The 26,975-nt window shown below is 34.4% G+C and overlaps 1 protein-coding gene across 1 annotated transcript in view; it reads right to left on the reverse strand.

The window, feature by feature from the left end:
• The window catches only part of SPRED1 (sprouty related EVH1 domain containing 1), a 117,784-nt gene that overhangs the window by 36,317 nt on the left and 54,492 nt on the right, over nucleotides 1–26,975 (reverse strand). Inside the window, exons 3-4 of the mRNA XM_032623837.1 lie at nucleotides 10,288–10,456; nucleotides 7,877–7,926 (exon numbers count right to left, since the gene is read on the reverse strand). Coding sequence (XP_032479728.1) covers nucleotides 7,877–7,926; nucleotides 10,288–10,456 — 219 coding nt within the window. The remainder of the gene's footprint in view (nucleotides 1–7,876; nucleotides 7,927–10,287; nucleotides 10,457–26,975) is intronic.

Raw genomic sequence — 26,975 nt, forward strand, 5'->3', positions numbered from 1 at the left:
TGTAGTTGTATTATCACGAATCACAGGTTTGAATGTGTGACTGGGTCGTATTCAACAAGAGAAGTTTTAAATAATTATATTATTAGTTTACTTTAGCATGATGAAAAAATTTTAGATGTTCTTTGATAAAGAAATCTTATATTCTAGCATTGCATATGTTAAAAATGCTATCAAAGCTATTCTTTTGGTATTTAAAACTATACAGTCAAATTATGCAAACTTAGAAAGCACAGAAAAGGAAAAAAATGACTAACAATTCTACAAGCCCAACAAAATCACTATTTACACTTTGATGTAGCACCCAGTAGCAATGCATTTTATATTTGACCACCAATGTCTCCTATTCTGTTTGCTAGATTTCTTTAGTTACTTTTTATTAGTTTAAGAATAAACTAGGGGCTTCCCTGGTGGCGCAGTGGTTGAGAATCTGCCTGCTAATGCAGGGGACACGGGTTCGAGCCCTGGTCTGGGAGGATCCCACATGCCGCGGAGCAACTGGGCCCGTGAGCCACAACTACTGAGCCTGCGCGTCTGGAGCCTGTGCTCCGCAACAAGAGAGGCCGCGATAGTGAGAGGCCCACGCACCGTGATGAAGAGTGGCCCCCGCTTGCTACAACTAGAGAAAGCCCTACGCACAGAAATGAAGATCCAACACAGCAAAAATAAATAAATTAAAAAAAAAAAAAAGAATAAACTAAACCTTGAATTTTCAATTTTGCATGTCTATGAGCTTTGTCTAAAAATACTAATAGCATATATAGTATTTTGTTTAGGCAACCTGAACACAGTAATCAGTGATGAAATAATATGGAAGGCATACGAGAAAAGTACCAACATATAATGTCCAGCAAAAACAAAAAAGAAAAACAAGTCCTCCACCTTATTAATCAACAGAAACTACACTTTAAATGAAAAGTTAGTTTGGCTTAAATGTGGTATTAGGTTTTCAGGGATTGTTTATTGTCCGCAAATCTGTTTTTTAGTTAATAGGCAGGCAATAGTTGCATAGTTTCTGCTAACTATATAAATCTTTAGACAATCCTTTAATTGGTAAATCTATTTCTAGGATTTTATCCTAAGGTCACATTCAGAAGTACCAACAAAAATTAATGTACAAGACTGTGGAAGATAAAGTAAATGTTCAACGAAACATGAATGGTTAAATAAACTGTAGTATAGTTACACAATATAATGGCAAAATTCAAAGACTCTGAAATCAGACTGTGTGGGTTCAATTTTTATGATTTGTACTACTTAAATTCCAACCACCACTATCACTACCATTACCAATACAAACAAAAATCCTATCAAAAACACAATCCAAATGGAGAAGAGACTGATGTTGATGGTACTTTTAAAAAGAAGTATGTATTTGAATATAACATGCAAGAACAAAGGAAAACTTAAGAAGAACCCAAAATCTTAATAGCAATTACCACTAGGTAGGGATAAATGATTCCTGATTTCTTCTTTATAATTTTCTAACTAACCAAATATCCTACATGAAGATTAGTTTAAGAGTCAAGGAAAAATTAAATAGTGACAAAATATTATGCAAAAAGATTATATAGAGTTTTTTTACTCCCTTATTAGATAATTAAACTCAATCTAAAATATATAAAGGTTACAGGAACTTAACTATAAGGTAGGATGGTGAGAGATCACGGTAATATAAAATCCATTTTGCTAGCTAAATAAAGTTCTATCCATTAACTTAGTTTTCAGATATAGAGCCTAATTAAAATGTTACTACCTCTGAAAATGAGTACATGAACAATTCATAGCGCCCTTGACTAAAGCAAATGACTTTGAACAATAAATGTAAATCACAATCCTTTTAATCATTTGGCTCAAAAATGACCTTACTTAATTCTAAAAAAGAGTAAGTTAGTCAAGTATTTCTCAGTGGCGAAGAGAAAATATGATACCTTTTCACTTCAGATCAATTAGGTGTCACCTTTCTTCTGCCCCAAAGCATGGAATCTGAGATCTTTTCCTCTTATAATCACAAACCAATCGTGAGGTGAGTTTTATGGGTTTTGTTAGCAATCTAGCCTATCTGAACAATAAGAACTGTTACGACTAACAACTCTGGTTGGAAAAACACTGAAAAAATAATCTTAAAGCAAATGTAAGCTAACATTAAAAAAAAAAACCCCACCTAACCGGCTCATTAAAATAGTTAAATAAAGAAACCAAATGAAAAGAACATTCATACCTTACTGCTGCTTGGTTTTTTTTTTAACTCCTTAATTTTGAAGATTTTTCTTCAAAAAACCTTTCCTACCAATTATGTATATGGTCAAAATTGTACTAAACATCAGGGATAAAAGATGAGCAAGATATGATTTTAAATCCAAATAATGATGTTATGAAACCTTTCAAAGATAAGTATGAAACAGAAAGGTAATCACCTTTCTGATGATTTATAATACTGATAAAGATACTGAATTGTTGAAAGCTGTCTACCAGCAAATAATCAAATGTTTAGCATAGTTATTGGAACAGAACAGGTGCTCAAATATTTACTGAATGAATTAATAAGTACTCAAAATGGAGAGGATTTCCACTCTGATATTTAAAGTCTTAAAGCCATTTATGATCTAACTAACAGTCATTACTTCCTTGGGGTTAAAATAATTAGAGAATGGGTTATTCTTTTAAAGCCATTTTAGTTGTCTTTGCAAATAATCACTAATAAAGTAAACCTGACATAACCACTATCATAAACTATAGTCAACTTGCACTCAAGATAATTTCAAAATGTTTATGTATGTCAAGCCCATAGGTGGTTTACAAAACAATAATGTACTTTGTTCCTAATAAAGTGGTTAACTGAATTAGAATACTTTATAACCTCCAATACATTCCAAAATAAGAATGATGTATGTGAAAACTTTAGCATATCATGAAATAAATGGTACTAAAGTAAACTTAAGAGTTTTCTTTGGCAGTTTAATTCTGTAAGTTGATTCTTTTTTTAAAAATTTCACATTTTGCTAGCATCTCAGTATCCCCCAGCCCCTTTTGGTATAATTAAGGTTAATATATTATACATACATAATCGGGCTCAGAATTTTTTAAACTAATAAGAACTGTGTTTTTTTCTACCTGAACGTACTTTTAGTTGTAAAGGGGCTATAAAACCAAGATATAATACAATCTTCTATTGAAAAATGCAATTTAACTTAAGCTAGATGTATCATCTAAAAAAGTTGAGAATGGAAGCAAGATAAAATGAACATGACTATAAATGTTAGCTTTCATTCTACTCATCTTCCTTTTCTGCTTATGTATTGGTTAGCTGTTGGTGCATAACCACCAATTACCACAAAACTGCAGCTTCAAAGAACATTTACTAATTTCTTACATTGAGTAAGAAATTTGGGAGCAACTTAGCTGAATGGTGTTCCTTAAGTACAGTTCCTCTCGTTGTGAGGACCCATGAACTAAACAGACAAATTATCTGCCCCACACACAACCAAAATACAATGGTAGGACAGGCAGAGGATAACTGTTCTAAAACTTCTGGTTCAGAATAAGAGAAAATGGAGTCACTGATCCAAAGTAATTCTGTAATCAAGGTGGGAACACGTTAGAAGTTCCTTGAATATGGGAATAATTCTCCATAGCTCTTGGCTCTGCCCTTTGAGATTTTGGTTCTATTTCTGAGTTATCTTTCCATTTTATGAAAGGAAGTCCATGTTTACAATGTAAAATGTTTTTCAACCTGCTTCTTGCCGGTAAAATTCTGGGGATCCAAGGGGCCGCTCCTCAGACTGGTAATATTTCTACCAATTAACTCTTTTGAAAACTTTGTGGGTCTCTTGGGAATCTTACTGGGATTCACACTCTGTTAGACAAAAAGCACAGTCACAATTCTGAGACAAACTCTTCTCTACTTTAAATTTCTGCTGAGGACACCCTTAATCTGCTTTAAGCCCTCTTACTTTGAAAGGTTCTCTGAGGCTCACATTACATCTTTCTGAGGTTTTAACAAAGGATTTTATAGTCACACCACTGGCTTCACCTTCAGACAAACCTATTCTGAGAGTGCCCAGGATATGATCTTTGCCTGGAAGCCATTTCCTAATTTTAGCATAGTTTGACATATTGAGACGATGAGAATTTTCCAAACCACCAAGTCCTGGTTCTTTTTGTTTGCTTAGGAGCCCTTCCTGAGCCTATTTCTCCCATCCACTGCTTTACCATAACCAGAAGTAGTACATTTTCTACTTCACTTATTACTACAGGTGACAATGTTGCTAAACTTTCTGCTACTATATAACAGTGATTTCCTTTCTTTCAGTTTCCAATATGGTGTTCTTCATTTTCATTTAAGACCTCATCAGGAGTCTCCTCAAAGGCTTAACTTTAAGCTTCTATCTACTGTCCCCAAGTTCAAATTATATGCCACATTTTGAAGTATTTGTTATGGCAGCACCTCATTATTATGGGCAGCAAAATCTCTATTAGTAACCAATTACCCCAAACCTAGAGGCTTAAAATGAAATTTGTTATTTTACAGTTTCTGTAGGTCATGAATTCAGGAACAGCTTAATGAGGTGGTTCCAGCTCACAGTCCCTAGGGAAGTTACAGTTGAAACATCAACCATGACTGCAGTCATCTGATGGCTCATTTGGGGGTGAATGACTTGCATCCAAGATGGCTCATTAACATGTTTATTGTCACAAAACTTCAGTTCCTCACCACAAGCACATCTCCATAGAGTTGCTTGAGTGTCCCCATGACATGGCAGTTGGCATCCTCCAGTACAAGGGATCTAAGAGAGCCAGAAACAAGCTGCAATATCTTTTATGGCCTACCTTTGGAAGTCATACTCTTGTCATTTCTACCATATTCTCCTTATTAAAAAACAACCCAGTAAGTATAGCACCCACTCAAGGGGAGGAGAATAAGATTCCACCAAAAGGAATATAATTTAAGAATCTATTTTTAAAACACCACAGTAAGTAAAAACCAAGAACTAAAACTTGATATAAAAATTGCTCTTAGTGAAATTACACTTACATGGAAGCCTATTTTAGAGTCTCTAGTGACAATGCACATTTTCTATTTTATTATGAAAGTAAAAACCAAGAAAGTGCTTTAGTGTATAATGAAGCTAAAATATAAATAACTCTTTTAGGTGTGTGTGTGTACGTGTGTGTGTGTGGGAGAGAGAGAGAGAGAGAGAGAGAGAGAGAGAGAGAGAGAGTGTGTGTGTGTGTGTGTGTGTGTGTGTGTGTGTATGTAACCTGTTGGACTGGGGGCAGTGGAGAGACCTTACTATGAAGCAGAGATCCCAAGGAGCTAACAACAGATTAACTACTCCTTGCTTTGGTTATACAATAATTATCTCTACTAGCCATTGATGGCAATATGCACAAAGTCTTGCAAACAATTAAGTCCTGTAAAAGTTTTTCCTCTATACAGTGCTATATATAGAAATGAAGTAAAACCAAAGCAGAATGTTAAAAAATTCTTTTTAAAGTTGAATTTTAACCAAATTTACTCTCTTCACAGGGAGCAATTCAGAAAATGTTTCCCCATTTCCAGCTCCATATTCTCATTGATACCAGAACAGAACTTTAGGAAACACTTAACTATAAAAAGTATACTTATTTTGCATTTTATTACTTATTTCTTATACCTAATTAACTGAAACTGAGTTTTTAAAATAATAATTAACCATCAATAAAATAAACAGATTCATATATTAAAACACAAATAAGAACTCTTAAATGTACAATAAGGATAATGGGTTAGGATACATCTATTGAAAACAAATTAGATAGACACAAAAAAGATTAAAAATTGTAAACTTGAAAAAATATTTAAGGTTACAAAATATCATTATGTATTTAAGTGAAAAAAAAAGCTACAGAATAATGATATAATAACAACACATGTGTACCCATTTATTTGTCCAGAAAAAAACTCAGAGGCTATATTTAAAAATACATATGGGACTTCCCTGGTGGTCCAGTGGCTAAGACTCTGTGCTCCCAATGCAGGGGGCCCGGGTTCGATCCCTGGTCAGGGAACTAGATCCCACATGCTGCAACTAAGACTTTGCATGCAGCAACTAAAGATCCCATGTGCCACAACTAAAGATCCTGCATGCAGCAACAAAGATCCTACACGCGGCAACAAAGATCTTGCATGCCGCAGCTAAGATCTGGAGCAGCCAAATAAATAAATAAATATTTTTTAAAAATATGTATGATGGTTATCATGGATGGTAGCATATCTATGTTTTATTTTTTGAACTTTACTATATTTCTCAAATTTTCAGAAATAAAAAACATTTTTATTTTCTGATTATAAATGTACATAAAACATTTTGCCATGTCCTTTAGGTGATGACTATTTTTACAATAATATGAATAATTGATTATTAATACAAGGTATACATATAAATTTGGGTTCTTTCACTATTCTCCTAAAAGTATTAATATTTTAGGAAATTAAAAGTACTAAAAAGAAAGCCATATAGCTCAGAATCCCACAATCCAAAAGTAACAAATTTAACATTTTAGTTGAGTAACAATGGGTGACAACACCATATAATTATCTGTTTTTACTACTCAATACACTGCAAGTAAATTAATAATAAAATTTTTAGTGGTCGCATGACAAAGATACCTTAATTAATTCTACCATTTCCATTCCATTTACATAGCTTATTTTTTATTATCACTATTTCATACACACACACCCAAAAATCTGTGTATACAAATTTTTTGTGTATCTCTATTTCCTTAAATTGATTCACTGGATCAATAGGTATGAATTTTTTTTTTAAGATTTTTTTTTTTTTATGTGGACCAATTTTAAAGCCTTTATTGAATTTGCTACCATACTGCTTCTGCTTTGTTTTGGCTTTTTGGCCACAAGGTATGTGGGATCTTAGCTCCCCGACCAGGGATCGAACCTGAAATATTAGAAGGGGAAGTCTTAACCATTGGACCACCAGGGAAGTCCTGTTTCTATTTTTAAGGCTTTTAAATACATTATTACCAAACTGCTTTCTAAAAAGAATCTACCAATCTATATTTTCTAGCAGAGCATCAATCTGTCAACCTCATGGAAAGACACAGTCTGGGGTAATATTAATTTTTAAATCTTTGATAATTTCATAACTAATGTTAATTTATACTACCTGCTGATTACTAGTGATATAAAACAGAAGGGTGTCCATATGCTTATTAATAGTCTGAAATTACTTTTCTACGAATTTTTAATACAAGTACCTTGCCTATGCGGTGGGGTATCTGTGATGGTTAATTTTATCTGTCAACTTGGCTAGGCGATAGTGGCAAGTGGTTTGGTCAAATACCAGTCTAACTACTGTGACGGTAATTTTCATATGTGACTAACATCTAAATCAGAGACTCAGAGTAAAGGAGATTATCCTCCATAAAGTGGGTGGACTCATTCTGGAAAGACTTAAAGAAAAGACTGAGGTCCCCCAAGGAGGAAGAAAGTCTGCCTTGAGACTGCCTTCTGACTCAAGAGCAAAACATCAACTCCTGCCAGAACTTCTGCGATGCCTGCCTACCTGCTTACCCTGTGAATTTCGGAATGGCCAGTTCCCACAGTCACATGAGCCAATTCCTTAAACAAACAAACCGAACAAAACCAAGTCCTCTTTATACATATTAATAAATACATACATATATATGTGTATATATATATATATATATATATACACATACACACATTCTATTGGTTCTGTTTTCCCTGTATTTCCTGACAAATACAGTGACCAGAAATTTCTTAAGAATTTATATGAATTGTTTATTTATTAAGGCTAGTGATTTCCTCCACAACCTTTATGCCTAGAAATTCCTTTTAATCCGAACTACTTACTTGTAAGTTGTCTTCTGCTCCTTCAGTTTCATTTTTAAATGCTGGGCATCCTAAGAAAACGGGTAAAAGTTAATTAAGCATAGAATTTTTGTTTTAGTATTGCTGACTCATTGATAATATCACTATGATACTGTAGAAGACTAATCAGAGATCATTCTGGACTGCCTGGTAACCAGTCAGATGTTGGTCACTCATACTTGCCCCTCGTTAGACAAACAGAGAATAAAGCAATTGTTTTCCTCTTCTACAGGTAAATTTCCAGTTACTTACTTAAAGAGGTGTTTTCTGTGAAAGTACCCTATCTCTGGCAAGCCCTGCCTCTGATTTCTCTCAAATACTGAAACTGCCAGGAAAAGTATATGCACCACACTCTTCTGGTGTTTAGGTAATGCCCACGTGATTTATTCAATTTTTCTAAGTACTCTGACCCAGGAAACGGTATTTAGTACCCCCAACTAGGATTTTAGTAGCTTTAGTAAGGAAAAAAAATGAGCCTTAATCCACTGTTGATAGTCAATAGTCAATTGTTGCTATTGACTTTTGTGTACCAATGCCTCTATATAAGTTTTCATGGCGTTCAAGAGTGCCTTTAGTTCCAATAAATTAATAAGGAAGGATTTACCTTAGCAAAGTATTCCGAGTTTATGCTACCCTTGAGACATAGCTATCAGGGAGATGAAGAGAAAACTGCCCTATGGAAAGGGTGCATAGTTTATTCTTACTGTCATGGGAGGCTAAGTAAGAAAATGGGATTGCTGAAAACCTATACAGTGGCTGATAATAAGGCTAACCAGTACGTTTTCAAAAATGTTCAAAAACAATGAGACAGGCTGAGTACTGTAGCCTATTCTACCTGGCTAGGTGTTTGTAAGCTTCTCATTAATTTTCTTTTAAAAGGTTAAACCCAATCTATCTGATCCTAGTGAAAGAAGTATGTTCCTATGGGGGTATAAATGTGGGCATAAAAGTATTCAAAACTAAATATTCCAGCAACCATGGATAATGATTTTCTTTTTAAAGCACTGGTTCTTCAACACTAACAAAATATTAGAATTAACTGGGAAACTTTAAAAAAATTATACTGATGCCAGAACACAGTCTCAAACCAATAATGTCAGAATCTCTGAGGGATGAGGCATCCGGCATCATAAATTTTTTTTATTTTTAAGTTTCTTGCAGTGGTTTGAGAACCACAACTACTACTGGAGAATATGAAGATCCATATTCATCTTGCCCCTCCCTAAATTCATGATATATAATCATCTGACAATTCCTCACCACATTTGAAATGAACAGGAACTTAAAAAAAAAAAAAGGAATGCCTCAGCACCACTTCCCAGGCAGTCTGATTCAAGTGAGCTGGAGTGGGGACCAATTATGCTATTTTTCAAAAGGCTCCCAGGTGATTCAAATGTGCAGGGAACAATGAGAACCCTGATATAGGAAGAATTTATGGGTTCTTGTACTAAAACTGCGTGCTATCACTTCATGGAATTTTTTTCTGAATCAGAAATCAATGATTGTTTGTTTACCAAATTCTAGTCTTTTAAAGTAGCTAAATAGATTATTTAACTTCAGTTTCACACACTTAGCAATACATATTTGTACTAAGCACTTCCATGTCCTTGCCTATGGTTTGTCTCGTAATTAGTTTATTTCTTCTGATTTTCCTACTAAAATGCCATCTTCAAAATATATGAGTCACAATGTTGTCAACACATTTTCATTCAGTTATGTTGTATAAGAAGGTTATTTCTACTAATAGAGATAATGTTTCTTCTTAATTAGAAAAGCAAATCAAATCTTAGTTATGACTTCTTTGGGGGAAAGAAATGGGTTTTAACGTGATTTCTTTTTGTTTAATTAAGCACAGGCCAGTCTTACATGTAAATATTCTTTCTCCCTTTAAAACCTGCATGCTTTAGAGTTAATGATCTTAACAGACTGGTAAGATATACAAAGGGATAGATTGGGTTGAGGTCTCTGCCAATCCTTATTAATGAAATCAGATAAAGCAGTAAGGAAGGTTTTGCCATAGAATAACTGGAGTTGACATATATTTGATTATTACAAATTTTCTCTTTATAATTACCAAAACAAGGATATGAGTAACATACTCACGGAGGATTTTCAAAGTTCTACCTGACTGCTGCCCTCTTCTTTGAGCTCTTATTTTTAAAACTTTCAAATTATCTGAAGTGTGCTCTTGATGGGCTCTTCAAGATAATACATGTAATTGGTATATACTGTGATGTGACAAACATAAAACAGATTAAGGAGCCCATTATTTTATCTTCACTTACAGTCAGCTTTCAAAGCCTAATCTCATATCACAAAAGCTGACTTGCTTGAAGTCACTTCTACTATATATAACTGATAAACAAATTGAGAAAACAGTCAAAATAACCTACCTTGAGAAATATCCTCTATAGCTCTTCGAATGCCTCTATCAAAAGCCCTAGCATCAGCAGGACTTTGAAAGGTAAGACCAAATTTCTTGTCATCAATCTTCCAGTGGTGAAATGTTGGAGTGACCTTATTGTAAATGAGGTCTTTTTTAAGCATACATTCCAAAACCACCTGCCAAAAGTTAAATGCCAAAATTACTATACATATATCAAATGCATCTAATGTAGCTCTTAAATACAAAGGTAGGTGAGAAAAGAGCTGTTATATTTTAATAAAAGCACTCCCAACCCATTAATACAGAGGTCTTGCTACTTAATCTACTCACAAAGTCACTCAATACAGAAATTAAGATGGGATTAAAGAAGATTCTGGGAAGATGGCAGCAGGCACCATCTTCTCACCATTCTGGGAAGATGGCAGGAGGCAAGAAGCACCAGGAAATCTGTCTCCCTACCTAGACAAAACTGGCAGAATCTGTCTGCTGTGACTATGTTAGAACTCGACAGTCTGTGAAAGCTTGTAACTTCCAGGGAAGACATGGACAGTAAATTGCAGTTAATTTTGTCTATTTCAGGTAGTAGCACAGTAGCAGCACCTCCTTCATCCCAACTCCCAGCCATAGGGCAGGGAGCCCTGCACATGCAAATTACAGAAGCCATGGTAGGTAAAAAGGACCTTATCCTCCAAGTATCAGGGATCAGTGCTCTCATCACTAATTGCTGCTTCTGATCACAGAGGTGCAGACAAAGAGGAGGGTAGCCATTTGCCACTGTTGTATCTTCCCTCATTGTTGCAAGTTCCTCTGCATCAGAACAAAGTGACTTTCAAGGTATTTAAAAAGCCAGCTCCCTTTTTTATCTGTCATTTATCACTTTTTCCCATGATGGGAGCCAGACATTGAAGACTAGGACATTCAAAAATAACTACATACACAGGAAGAATTAGAAAGTGACTATGCATATCCAGGGAAAGGCTCAGAAAAGACATGAAAAAACCTTAAATTTACACCTCAGGCTGATCCTTGGCACAGAGACAACCAACAACAATCAAAAAAAAACAGTAACAAAAATTAGGAAACTCCAAGGAAGGGAATAATCTGATTTCCATATTACCATATTCCAAGTTACCATATTATGATTTAAATGTCCAGTGTTCAACAGAAAAATCCCAAAGCATTCAAAGATTCTCCATATCTTATTTAGTTCTTTGAGCATCTTTACAACAGTTTTTCTTAATAAGTCTTTGTCTAATGATCTGCCGTTGGGTCTTTTCTGGGACATTTTCTGTTGATTTCTTTTTGTTTCTCTCAATAGGTCATATAGCAAAGTATGACATAAAACAATGTATGAACAAAATGGAATTAACAATAAAGAGATAGAAAATCTAAAAAGAAACTAAAAAATTCTGAAGCTGAAAAGTAAATAACTAAAATGAAAACTCCAATTAGAGGGATTCAAAAGCAGATTTGAGTAGGCACAAAAAATAAACAGTGAACTGGAAGATAGGACAACAGAAATTAGAGTCTGAGGAGCAGAAAGGAAAAAGACTGAAGAAACACAGAGTCTAAGAGACCTACGGGCAGCATCAAGAGGACCAACATACACATTGTGGGAACTAGAAGAAGAACAAGAAAGGGGCAGAGAGAATATGTGAAGAAAGAATGATTGAAAACTCCCCAAATTTTATGAAAGTCATGAACATAAACATCCAAGAAGCTCAACAAACTTTGAATAAGATGAACTCAACAGGCCACACAGAGACACAGAGATTCTTCAAAGTAGCAAGAGAGAAGTGAATTATCACATACAAGGAATCCTCAGTAAGAACGTCAGCAGATTTCTCTTCAGAAACTTTGGAGGCTAGAAGATAGTGGGTGGACACATTCAAAGTTCTGAAAGAAAAAATTGTCAACCAAGAATTCTATATTTGGCAAAAATATCCTTCAAAAGTAACGAAGAAATTAAGCCATTTCCAGATAAACAAAAGCTAAGGGAGTTTGTTTCCACTAGATCTGCCCTACAAAACATGCAGAAGGGAGACCTACACGGTGAATTTAAATGACATAAGAAAGTAAATTTAAGTCATATAAAGAAATAAAGGTAAATATAAGGGCAATTATAAAAGCAATATTTTTAACATTGGTTTGAAACTATGTTTTCTATAAAATTTAAGAGAGACTATTTCATTTAAAGAAAACAATAAATTATTAGTGTAAAAGCTAAGTATTGCTGTAAATGTGGTGTATAACTCCAAATATTGTTTTCTACAAAATTTGAGAGACTAATACATTTAAAAGAAGTATTAATTTATGTTTCTGGGCAAACAGTGTATAAAGATGTAATTTATCAACAAATGAAAGGGGTGGGGTCAAAGCTGTAAAGAAACAGTTTTTGTATGTTATTGAAGTTAAGCTAGTTTAAATCCCAATTAGAGTGTTATAACTTTAGGATGTTAAGTGCAACCTCCATGGTAACCACAAAGAAAATAGCTATAGAATATAAACAAAAGGAAATGAGAAAGGAATTTAAACATTTTGTTACGATCAACTAAACACAAAGGAAGATACGAATGCAGGAAATGAGGGAGAAAAGGCTACTAGGGACACAAAAAGACAGCAAAATCACAGAAGTCCCTCCTTATCAGCAATTACTTTAAACGTAAATGGATTTAACTATCCAACCAAATGACAGAGATTGGCAGAGCAAATAAAAGCACAACCAAAGACATAAACAGGTTTAAAGTGAAAGGATGGAAAAAAACATTCCATGCAAAGAGCAACCAAAAGGGATCAGGGGTGGCTATATTAATATCAGACAAAATAGACTTTAAATAAAAACGGACATTATAATAAAAATATTATATATTAATAAATGGTTCAATAAGGCAAAAAGATACAACAATAAACATTTAGGTACTTAGTAACAGACCATCAAAATATATAAAGCAAAAATTGACACAACTGAAGGGAGAAACACAGTTCTACAGTAATAGTTGGAGATGTCAATACCTCACTCACATAATCAACAGAAGAACCAGACAGAATATAAAGATATAGAGAATTTAACATAGTAAACCAACTAGACCAAACAGACATATACAAAACACTCTACTCAGCAACAGAACACACATTTTTCTGAAGTGCACATGGGATATTTTTCAGGACAGACCATATGTTAGGCCACAAATTAATCTCAATATAATAAAAAATATGGATATCATACAAAGTATCTTTGGCCACAATAAGATGAAATTAAAAATCAATAACAAAAGGACAACTGGAAAATTTTAAAAATTTTGGGAATTAACCAACTGCTCAAAGAAGAAATCACAAGGGAAATTACAAAATACTTAGAGAGCAAAAACACAACATATCAAAACTTATAGCACACAGCGAAAGCAGTACTAAGGGGAAAATTTAGAAACACCTGCATTAAAAAAAAAAGAAAGAAAAATCTTAAATCAACAACATAACTTTATAATTTAAGGAACTAGAAAAGAAGAACAAACTAAACTCAAACCTAGCAGAAGAAAGGAAATAATAATGAGGGCAGAAACAAATTAGAGAACAGAAAAATAATAGAGAAAATCAATGAATCCAACAGTTGGTTCTTCAAAAAGATTTTAATAAGTCCTTTAGCTAGAAGGACTAAAAAGAAAAAGAGAGAAGATGCAAATTGACACAAATTATAAAAATCAGAAATGAAAGTGGAGACATTACCATCAATTCTACAGAAATAAGAAGCATTATAAGAGAGTACTATGAACAATTGTACACCAAAAAGTCAGATAACCTAGATTTAACAGACAAATTACTAGAAACATAAAACAGACCAAGACTAAATCAGAAATAAATAGAAAATTTGAATAGATATATAGCTAGTAAGTAGATTGGATCAGTAATTAAATGTCTCTCAATAAAGAAAAACCCTGGACCTGATGGCTTCACTGGTCAATTATATCAAACATTTAAAGAACTAATACCAATACTTCAAACTTTCCCAAAAGACTGAAAGAGTAAACACTTCCTAACTCATTCTATGAGGACAGCATTGTGCTGATACCAAAGCCAAAGACATTACAAGAAAACTATGTATCAATATCCTTTATGAATACTGATGCAAAAAATCCTCAACAAATGAATGCAAGGATGGTTAAACACATGAAAACTGATCAATGTAATATCCTACTTGAACAGAATAAAAGGGAAAAAAATCCACATGATCATCACAATTGATGCAGAAAAAGCATTTAACAAAATTCAACATCTTTTCATGATAAAAATACCTAACAAGAACTAGAAGGAAACTACCTCAACATATTTGACAACAGTGCCAAGACCATTCAGTGGAAGAAAGGAAAGTCTTTTCAACAGGTGGTACTGGGAAACTGGATGTGCACAGGCAAAAGAATGAAGTTGGACCCTTATCTAACACCACAGGCAATAATTAACTCAAAATGTATCAAGGACCCTAAGCAGACCTAAAACGATAAAACTCCTAGAAGAAAACATAGGACAAAATATGTCATATGTCAATGTCAATGTCATTTTATGACATTGGATTTGGCAATGTTTTATTGGATATGACACCAAAGCACAGGTAACAAAAGAAAAAATAATGGTGCACTACTAATCACTTCTTCCCAACTCCACATGCAGTGACATTATATTGACTGAAAACTGCCACGGTGGGAGTATGTTAAGCTATAAAGCATTTCCTCTCTCCAATCCCCCCGCCCTCCCCCACCAAAAGCTGATTGTTAAATTTTACCAGCCTGTCACTGAATATCTGTGATAGTTAAGTCTTGTTATTCTGAAATAAGTAACAAAGAAGGTAACAAAATAATGTCCTGCTTGCTTACAGGCAAAGTGTGTTAGCACTTGGCATTTAACAAAGATTTAACTATCTGTTGCAACAACCATTTTGCAATAATAATAATAAAATTCATAAATATATTAGGTTTTGGAATTCAAGAAGTTAAAATTGGCATTATGGATTACTGTAACATATTTACTGTATTCATAAACAGTGGGAAAGAGATATGTATTTTAGAAAACTGCTAAATTGCAATTGTTAAAAAAGAGAAGGACATAAAAAATGGAGTTTGGTCCTACAGTCATTATTACATGAAAATGTCACTAAATTAATCTTTAATACATGAAAATATTGCTGAATTAGCTCCTCTCTGAAACTTCCCAAAGTTGTTTTCCAACTATTATCTGTTAGATAAATAAAATTTCAATGTGATCTATACTCATCTATACCACTTATTTACAAATGGCCATCTATTTTTTTATAGAGGTTCCAAAAACACATAAAAAATAAATTTTTAAAATGAGCTTTAAAATACACTGAGGAAATGGTAAGGATAATGAACTAGTTCTTTTTTCTTTTTGCGGTACGGGGGCCTCTCACTGTTGTGGCCTTTCCCGTTGCGGAGCACAGGCTCCAGACGCGCAGGCTCAGCGGCCATGGCTCACGGGCCCAGCCGCTCCGCGGCATGTGGGATCTTCCCGGACCGGGGCACGAACCCATGTCCCCTGCATCAGCAGGTGGACTCTCAACCACTGCGTCACCAGGGAAGCCCTGAACTAGTTCTTTGACTCATACAAGTACCTATGCAAGAATGTGTCCACCTAAAAGTCATACAAATACTGAGGTTGCACATCATACACATCATGTTGGTACAAAAACAAAATGTCACCTAATTATGAAGTAGATGTCAATTTATGTCATTAACTTTTATCTACAAAGTAGCATTAGGAAATAAAATATATCTTACTGTTCATAGTATGTATTTAACGTACCATTAAAAATAATTATCATTTAGGAAAAGGCTACTATGGCAGTAGCTGTTCTGAATTTAGGAATAGGTAATGAGAAAGAAAAGTGCAGGTAATCTACTGACATAACCACTCACCATCTTTGCAGATAATTTAAAAACTATGCTTCCTAGAACATTCTGCATCACTCAGCATTTACATAATTATCAAAGCCTCCATATCTAGGGCATAACAATTTCTCATCTAAGTCACACAATATATTAAAAAGTTGTTCTGCTTCTGACTTTAAGTAGCATTTAAAAAATAAATGCATTCTCATCACACTAAAGACAATATAAATCACACCTTTATTAAGTAATAGGGATAACAACTGTCCATCTCAAATTTTTTAAAAAGATCAATGAGATTAAAAATGTGTTAAAAAAAGAAGTAGTTAAAAGAATGTCTCATAAGGCTTCTACCTACCATGTGATCAATACTAAATCTGCATTCCAGAAAAAACAAAAACAATTTTAAGAGCTAGAAGGATTCTTAAAAGTTAGTGAATTATGCTGCCTCCCATTTCCACTGCCTCTTCTCAACTATATCAGAACAATGTGCTCTGACTTTAGTTCACTGCAGTTTTCACTGTATTAATTCTGTATCTTAAGATCACAGTAATATTAACAGTAACAGGCATACAGGAAGCAGATTCAAAGTTTACCATATCTATGATTGGAATAACTAGCAAACAAACTGTAGAAAATGGCAATTACATTTTTGCTAAGAGATTACAATCAACCAATCCAGCACTGCCAGGTGAATTATTTATGCTGTTGGAAAAATAAGGTACCCTGATAAATTACTTCTGGCCAGTAGGGAGAATTACCAATAAAGTAAAGTAACAGGTGTTCTACAGGCCTGAAGTGGTTACATCTCTCCCAGAATACAAGACCTGCACTCACTCTTAGAACTTTTTTACAAGAGAAGATCTAGTACAAAATGAAATGAATAATTTTAAGTTCTGTTAAGACTACCCTAAAAGCAACTGCCAGAAGCCATTAAAAGTTAACCGTAAAAATAGTCTGTAAACAGTTGTCAAACTTGAAACACATCTCTAGCTAATTCTAATTATTAATTGACTATACTTCTTTCTGGGGTTAAGGAGTGATGTGAATTTCATCAGACCTCCATAGTAACCATGAAGGACATGTATAAATTAGAGAAAGATAAATTTAAAGTAGACTAGTGGCGCTGCCCTTATTTCTACCCTAAAGAAGACAGGTTATATATTAAATTAATAAGCAGAAAAGATATTGAGTGTAAATAACAACTGTAAAGTGAATATTAAGTGTAAGAGTGACTCAACAAGAATAACTACAAAAGAATATGCTGCCCAAATAACTTGACATCAATAACCCCTAATGGATCCACTAAGCACGTGGCTAGTTAACGAAGAAGAAATTAAAGAGTCATGTTTTATAATCAGTACTAGAATATTTTGAACTTTTGGATCATCTACAAGTATACTGGGATTAGAAAAGAATCACTACTTATTATAAACTATAAAAAAGTATAATGGAAAAAAATTTAACTAGAAAAAGCAACAACAAATTCAAAAGCACTTAAATGTTTTTATACTGACACCTCTAAAAGAAAAAATTTCAGACTTTTACATACCAATATACCTGACTAGGTTTGAGTAGAACATAGTCACTGCAAACAGACTGGCTAGAACCACCTTTGGGAAGGGGACTATACCGAAGGGAGAATATTAAGGAGTGTTTGGCAGAACAGCTTTGCATTTTAATATTATAGACTCTAAATAGGTCTAAGTTGCTTAAGACATACAAGTCTCTTCTAGCTAGATAAATACTTTTGGAACCATGATTAATAAGATCTTGAAGTCTTTTGAGATAGTGGTAACAAAAAGAACAAATATTCTTTGTCTTTCTTCTAAAAAGGTTAAATAGATATTATGAAAGAACAAACAGATGCACAGGTGAACTCTGAATTTAAGGAAAGCGAAACTACTATTAGCATAAATATATTAAAATCTATATAGATGAAGGGAGTCAGGGAACAGAAGTGGTTTCCTTACAGTACCAAGCTAAGAGTTAAAAGAGAAAGGAAAAGAAGAAAGATGGTTAATGAGAATGGATATTCTTCACATGAGTAAAAAATTTCCAAAATAAAATAATTAAGATATGAATAACAGAAGGAACAGGGAAAGTACACATACACTTCCCAAGAAGAAAAATGTTGTTAAAGTGTAAGAGGAATTTTGGTATAGAAATTAAGCTTGTGGGTTCTACAGCTTAGAATAGCTGGGTCCCATCTACTCTCCACCACTCACTACCCATCTGACTTGAGAATTAAATAAGGCAATACATACAGAGAACTCAAATAGTGTCTGACAACAGAGTAGATCTTCAATACATACTAGTAGCAGTGGTGATTTTGGTCACAAGGTGATGCCACTAGCCCATAATAGTACAGTTGCTATGAAAGCCTGAGAGGTCAGTATTTACTTTTTTGAGTATGGGAGGGGGGAGGAGTTTGAATGATAAAGGTACTCAGGACCTCAAAGAGCTTATGAATAGATTCCGTGAAGCTTAAGTTAATTGATTCTAAAGACAGTGAAAACATAATCTCCAATGCTTTTCTTTCTTCTGAAAGAAATTCTAGGATATATTACAGAGAAAAAAAGTGGGGGAGGGGACACCACAGTTACTAAATAACTAAAACTTCTGAAGATATATTCCAAGTTATTTTGGGAAATATAGAGCAAATTACTGGACTGTTTGCCAGAAGAATTTAAAATAGACCAAGCCAAAAATGGGTATAAGTACATTTCTGTTTCACTAATAACAACTAATAATTTGGGAGAGCAAAGTTAAAAATGTACTTTCAAACTACTATGTAACTTTATTATAGATGCTACCTTACAAATAGATAATTACATGTTTACAAAAAGTATTATCTAAGATGTAGTAATAGGTGGTAACTAGACAAATTACTTTAGTAACTTTCTGAAATACCTTTGAATCAAGGAAAAAACATTTCATTTTTGAAATAAAAACTCCATATTCAAGTTAAATTACTTGATAACCAAAATCAATAATTGGTATCTCAAATAGTTGCCTTGTATTATGAACTTTAGTTTTCTGGATGACATAAAAACTAATATCCTTTATAAAGGACACCAGTGCATTCTATGAAATATGAAACTATATTGTTATCAAATAACACATTTTTACTAATTATCTAGTAATAAAAATTTGTGTTCAAAGCTGGATTCTGAGATGAATAAGATTTTAGAAAAAAATTTAAAAAGTAACAGAAGGAACACTGGTAGTGTTTCTTCTCAAATAATAACAGTTCAGCTACCACAAAAGGAAGGGAGGGAGCCAATAGTTTAAAAATATGTCTATGTCATGAAAGAAAGACTGAGGAACTGCTCCAGATTAAAGGAGCATAAAAATACATGACAGCTAAACGCTACATGATCTTGTACTGAGAGAGCAAAAATGTTGTAAGAACATTATTAGAAAAGTTGGTGAAACTGGAATATGGACTAAAGTACTACATTTATGTTAAATTTCCTAAATAGGATAATTATACTGTGACTACATAATCAAAACTGAAGGCACAGCAAAGATTTAGAAAGTAATAAAGAGTACAGTGTGGGACTTCCCTGGTGGTCCAGTGGGTAAGACCCTGTGCTCCCAATGCAGGGGGCCCGGGTTCGATCCCTAATTGGGGAACTAGATCCCACATGCATGCTGCAAGTAAGAGTCCACATGCCACAATGAAGGCCCCACGTACCGCAACTAAGACCCGGTGCAGACAAAATAAATAAATAATAAAATAAATATTAAAAAACGAAGAATACAATACAATGTAAGGTTTTATGACTTCAAATTTGAAAATCTAAGTGAAATAGCAATTTCCTAGAAAAATTATAACTTACCAAAACTGACTGAAAATAGAAAACCATTAGAAACCTGTAACCATTAAAGAAACTGGATCAGTAGAAAATGATAGTGAAAGGCGACAAGATGAGGGAACAGGAGATGAGATACAAAACAGAGGAGGGAACTGTCACAATTAGGATACTGCTCTAACTCCTGGTGGCAAATTCTTAGGCACAGGCAATACGCCCCTGCTTCTTTACTTGGCTCTTTCCCAAGTCCCCACAGGCTGTCAGAACTCTGAATTGCTAGAATAAAACTAAATAAGCTTAAACAATTCTCTTTACCCTCAACTGGGTCTGCATAATTTGGAGAGGGGCCCGTACAATTCTGATGGAATCAATCTCAGTGATCTAAAAATTTAACAGCCATGAACCTTTACTAACTGACCTACACAGCAATATCTATGTAACAAAAAAAACATTTAGAAACACAAGAATATCCAAAAACATAATGATAGTTGTAGATCTTCAGCCTTTAAATTGAAGCAAACACACACACAAAAAGGATACATAAGATTTGAATAATTTAGTAAATAAGGTTAAACTTTATAAATTCAAACCTTTATATTACAGTGAATTGAAGTCTTTCAAAAGGTTATGGATGTTGGAACAAGGAAGGATCTCAAATCAATAATTGAAGTTCCTAACTCAAGAAACTAGAAAAAGGAGAGCAAAATAAACCCAAAGCAAGATGAAGGAAGAAAATATCAAATAATAGAAATGAACAGAAATAGAAATTGAAAATAGATGGGGGGGAAACTCAATGAAACAAAAAGCTGGTCTAAAAAATAGCAATAAAATTGATAAATCTCTAGTAAGATTAACAAATTAAAAATGAATACACAAATCACCAATTTTAGGAATGAGACGGGATATTGCTAAAGATCCTTGTAGCCTTTAAAACAGTACTTGAGATACTAAAAACAACTTTACACTCAAATTAGACAGCTTAGAAGAAACGGACCAATTCTTTGAAAATCACATTATTATCAAAACTCAACCAAGATAAAATAGATAAACCTAAATAGTTCTGTAACCATTAAAGACGCTGATTTTGTAATTTAAAAGCTCTCAAAAAGAGATCACTCTTGGGAATTCCCTGGCAGTCCAGCAGTTAAGACTCCACACTTTCACTGCCAAGGGCCTGGGGTTTGATCCCTGGTCAGGGAACTAAGACTCCACAAGCTGCAGGGTGTGGCCAAAAAAGAAAAAGAAAAAAAGAGAGAGAGAGAGAGAGAGAGAGAGAGAGAGAGAGAGAGAGATGGATTCACTGGAGAATTCTACCAAATATTATCAGAGGAACTAACATCAATTTTACACAAACTCTTTCAGAAAACAGAAGAGGAGGGAATACTACCCAATTCATTTTATGAGGCCACCAATATCTTGATACCAACACCATACAAAGACAGTACCAAAAAAAGAGAAAACTACAGACCAGTATCTCTCATGAATTTAAGCACAAAACTTCTCCAAAAATAGCAGCATATCAAACCCAACAATATACAAAAAGATTACACACCATGACCAAGTGGGACTTATTCCAGGAATACAAGGCTGGGTCAACATTAAAAAAAATCAATCAGTGTAATCTATATCAACAAGCTAAAGATGTGATCATATCAACTGACACAGAAAAAACCTTTGACAAATTCTAAGACCCATTCATAATAAAAAATTATCAGCAACTCAATAAAAATCATCTATAGGGACTTCCCTGGTAGCACAGTGGTTAAGAATCCACCTGCCAATGCAGGGGATACAGGTTCAATCCCTGGTACGAAAAGATCCCACATGCCGTGAAGCAACTAAGCCTGTGTGCTACAACTACTGAGCCTGCGCTCTAGAGCCCACGAGCCACAATTACTGAAGCCCGTGCACCTACTGAAGCCCGTGCACCTAGAGCCCATGGTCTGCAACAAGAGAAGCCACCGCAATGAAAAGCCTACACACTGCAATGAAGAGTAGCCCCCGCTTGCCGCAACTAGAGAAAGCCTGCGCACAACGAAGACCCAACGCAGCCAAAAAAACAAAAAAAAAAATCATCTATAAAAAACTCTATAGCTAACATCATACTCAAGGGTGAAAGACTGAATATGTTTCCGTTAAAATCTGAATGAGGCAAGGATGCCCACTATGACCATTCTTATTAAACACAGAACTTAAAGTTCTAGCCACTGCAATAAGGAAAAAAAAAGAAATAAAAGGTATACAGATTGAAAAGGAAGAAATAAAGCTGTTCATATTTGTAGATGACATGATTGTCTACATTTAAAAATCCCAGGGAATCTACCACAAAACCTCACAGTTCAGCAAAGTAACAGGATGCAAGATCAACACACAAAAATTAATTGAATTTCTATACACATACAATGAGCATGCACTAACCAAAATTATAAACACAATACTATCTACAATTGCTCCAAGAAAAATTAAACACTTAGGTATACGCTTAATAAAACATATCTTTAGGATCTATACATTGAAAATTATAAAATGCTAATGAAAGAATTCAAAGACCTAAACTGGAGACATACCACATTCATGGACTGGAAGATTCAACACAGTAAATATGTCAATTCTCCCCAATTGACCAACAGGTTTAATATAATTCTTGTCAAAATCCAGTAAAGATTTTTGTAGACATAGACAAGATCACTCTAAAATTTATATGGAAAGGCACAAACCCTAGAATAGCTGAAATAACATTGAAAAAGAAGAATAAAATGGGAGAAATCACTTTACCCACTATTTGGACTTACAATACAGCTACAGTAAAACAGTATGTGATACCTATTGCGGGATAGACAGAGCAATGGAACAAAATGGAGAACCTACATAAAAATGCTTAACTGATTTTTTAAGAGTACAAAAGTAATTTAATGAAATGACAACTTTTTCAACAAGTGGTTCTGGAAAAAACTGGATATTTGTAGGCAAAAGAACTGAACCTTGACCTAAGTATCACACCTTATATAAAAATTATTTAAAATGGACCACATACTTAAATATAAAACTATAAAACTTAAAATAGGATAAATCTTCAGGACGCAGGATTAGGGAAAGTATTCACGAACTTGACACCTAAAATGTGATCCATGAAAGGAAAAACTGATAAAGTGAACTTCATCAATTTAAAATTCTGCTCTGCAAAATATCCCGTGAAGGTTAAAAAGACAATCTGTAGACTGGGAGAAAATATTTAGAAACCATATATCCTGAAAAGGACTAGTATCTAAAATTAAAAAAAAAACCTTCAAAACTCAACAGCAAAAAAAACTAACAATCTAATGAGAAAACAGGAAAAGGACACAAACAGATATTTCACCAAAGAAGATACAAATAAGCACATAAAAAGATATTCAACCTTAGCCATTAGGGAAATGGAAATTAAAACTACAACGAGCTACCACTACACACCTATCAACACGACTAAAATAAAAAATACTGATTACACAAATGCAGGCAAGAATCCCTAGAAACTGGATTGCTCATATACTGCTGGTGGAAATTTAACATGGTACAGCCACCCAGGAAGAAAGTCTAGCAGTTTCTTATGAAACTCAGCATAAAACTACCATACAACCCAGCAACTGTACTCTTGGTCATCTATCCCAGAGAAAAGTCAGCACCCGGATCTAGGACTTCCAAGTCTCCAGAACTGTGAGAAAATAAATTTCTGCTGTTTAAATCAGCCAGTCTGTTGTGGTTTGTTATGGCAGCCTGAGCAGACTGATACAAGAAGTCTAAATCATACCATCACAGTGTACACCTTAAACTTAAAAACAAAGAAGCCTAGTACACAGAAGGCTCTCAAACACCTGTTGATTAATTAAAAGAATAATATCAATCAACCAATCAACTAAAAGCATGCTACATTCAGATTATAATTTAGGAAGGAAATATTTAGAAAACTATCAAGTAAGGTCAATAATTTGAGATCAAAGATTTGGGGCTTTAGCTATTAGGGAGGCTATTATCCATTATAATAGTTTAGTGGCAATGGGAATGTAATGGAAAGGTTGTGAAATATATCACAATCAGGTATAAAAGGGAAAGATGAAGCCAAGATAATCATGATGAACCTGATAGACTAGATCAACCAGTATAAATCAATAACTAAAGAATGAAATGTTAGTTCAAAACAACTGAATAATAAGTATTAAGCTGACATTTTCTAAAAAGAGGAAATAATAGCAACCAGGAAGGTAATATGGGTTACATTCTAAATCTTAATTTTCAGGAAACCGCTCACACACACACAAACACAGGAAACCGCTAACATCCCCCCCGCCACACACAGAGCTATTTTTTGCTCCAAAAGAAAGAGAATAGAAATGCAGCAGGCAGGTTTTTTCCCCTTCAAGGAATATTAGTAGTATTAAAGAATGAACTATTTTAAAATTGCTGGGAGAAAGTCACAAAATTCATGGTTGTACAGAAAAGTAATTAATAGTATAATTTATTATCTTTTCAATGGATTGACCCTAAAATGAACAGGTTATTCTAAACTAGATGAATGTTATTATTATTAGCATTTCTTTCAATTACAGTCCTTCACAGCAAAACTGGTTTGCCCAAGGTGCTTCCTCTAACTCAATTTTCCTATTTGTCCATCTGTGAGTTACCTGTGACAATAAAAGGGAAATTGTTTCTGCCATTATTATTTCCTCAGGACTAGCAAGCTGTATGTACACATTCTCTATTCCACATACAACTTGCAGTATACTATCTTTATAGTATTTAATTAATGTAAAAGAGAGGATAGCATTTCTCTAAGTTCAATGCATGCTTTTAGTGAATGATGAGTAGCTCAGTAAGGCAACATCATGGAAGTGTTGTCTTTGGGAAACAGGTAGATAGATTCAAGGAAGTAAGGGTCAGATTATACGAGTTTATTGTGGTGAAATTAAGGAGATGAAATTGTATCTAGGAATTTTGGGGGAACTACTAAAGGAATATGAGACCCAAGCTTTAGAAAGTTCAGTATTGTAAGCAATATAAAAGTTAGAGAGAGGTGAAAACTGGGCCTTGAAAAAATATTAGAAACCTTATCTGCAATAATACAGACAAGACTGAAGAGGGGTCGAGATGAAAAGGATGAAACAGAATCAAGAATAAAGAAGACCTGATTGAATAAATGGAGGAATCACTCATACCTAGGTTTATGACTATTTTTTTCTATCTATCTATCTATCTATCTATCTATCTAGTTATGACTGCGTCGGGTCTTCGTTGCTGTGCGCAGGCTTTCTCTAGTTGTGGTGAGCGGGGGCTAGTCTTTGTTTCGGTGCGCAGGCTTCTCATCGCAGTGGCTTCTCTTGTTGTGGAGCACGGGCTCTAAGTGAGCAGGCTTCAGTAGCTGCGGCACACGGGCTTCAGTAGTTGTGGGTCACGGGCTCCAGAGTGGAAGTTCAGTAGTTGTGGCACATGGGCTTAGTTGCTCCATGGCATGTGGGATCTTCCGAGACCAGGGCCCAAGCCCATGTCCACTGCAGTGGCAGGCAATCGGATTCTTACCCACTGTGCTACCGGGGAAGCCCTCTGACTATTATTGATGCATACTTTGATATCATTCACCAAATCCATGAAAAGTCCAAGATCTTATACAGTGTAGCATAAGAATTTAAGTAAGAATATAGATTTATCCTACTTTAAGAATACTCAAGATTTAAAAATCTGAACATATAAACTAAAATATAAGGCCTTGTTCATTATAGAAATCTTTATTCAAATGTTACCTAGATCTTCTCAGTAAGGCCTTCCTTGGTTATTCTATGTAAAACTTTAACTAACCTCACCACAAAAAATCCCCTACACTCCTTTTCCCCCAGCACTTAATACTTTCTAATATTATGTCTAGCATAATATTCATTTACTTATTTATTTACGGTAGTATTTCTCTGGCCCTCACCACAATGTATGTTCCCTTAGGAATGGGGATTTCTGTCTTTGTTCATTTACATATTCCCAGTGCCTAGAACAGCAAGTATCTAGCAAATAGTAGATGCTCAATAAATATTTGTTGTATGAAAGACTCACCTTTAAATACAGAATTTTCCCTTTTAACAATGGGTATTCAACAAAGTTCCTTTAGTGTAAGGTAAGATTAAAACTCAGCAACAGGGGCTTCCCTGGTGGCGAAGTGGTTAAGAATCCGCCTGCCAATGCAGGGGACACGTGTTCAATCCCTGGTCCGGGAAGATCCCACATGCCACGGAGCAACTAAGCCCATGTGCCACAACTACTGACCCACATGCCACAACTACTGAAACCCGTGCTCCTAGAGCCCATGCTCCACAGCAAGAGAAGCCACCGCAATGAGAAGCCTGTGCACTGCAACAAAGAGTATCCCCCACTCGCCACAACCAGAGAAAGCCCGCACGCAGCAACGAAGATCCAATGCAGCCAAAAATAAATAAATAAATATTTTTAAAAAACAACTCAGCAACATATTTTCCACTGAAATATCAATGAAAGAGTGGTTTAAATGACTGACAAGGAAAATTCAGATTGGATTTAAAAAGAAAATAATAAAATATACTAAATATAATAAAAGAATTAAAGAATAATAATAATAAAGATAATAAAATAATAAAAGAAGCCAGAAGGAATCTAGTGAAATGAGTAGCATAGATAATAGAGTAAGCATCAAACTGTACAGCAAGGGATGGGAAGTAAAATAGAAATGACAGGAAATTGTAAAACTCCTCAAATGGAAAAGTTCTGGTAACAACCAGATCCAGGAAAGTAGCCTGCTGAAATGAAGACCAGAAGGTCAGGCCATGCAAAGAAAAGTAGCCAAGAATGATGATGAGGCTCAGATGTGGAAAAGCTGGCATTTAGAAGGAATTGCTAAAATCAGTAGATGAAAATAAAAGCTAAAGGATGGTGTTCTGAATGGTACAGAGTATCAGTAAAAAAATGTCTATATGTGGGTTATATAGTAACAT

This window comes from Phocoena sinus, chromosome 2, assembly GCF_008692025.1.
Source record: "Phocoena sinus isolate mPhoSin1 chromosome 2, mPhoSin1.pri, whole genome shotgun sequence".
NCBI lineage: Eukaryota > Metazoa > Chordata > Mammalia > Artiodactyla > Phocoenidae > Phocoena > Phocoena sinus.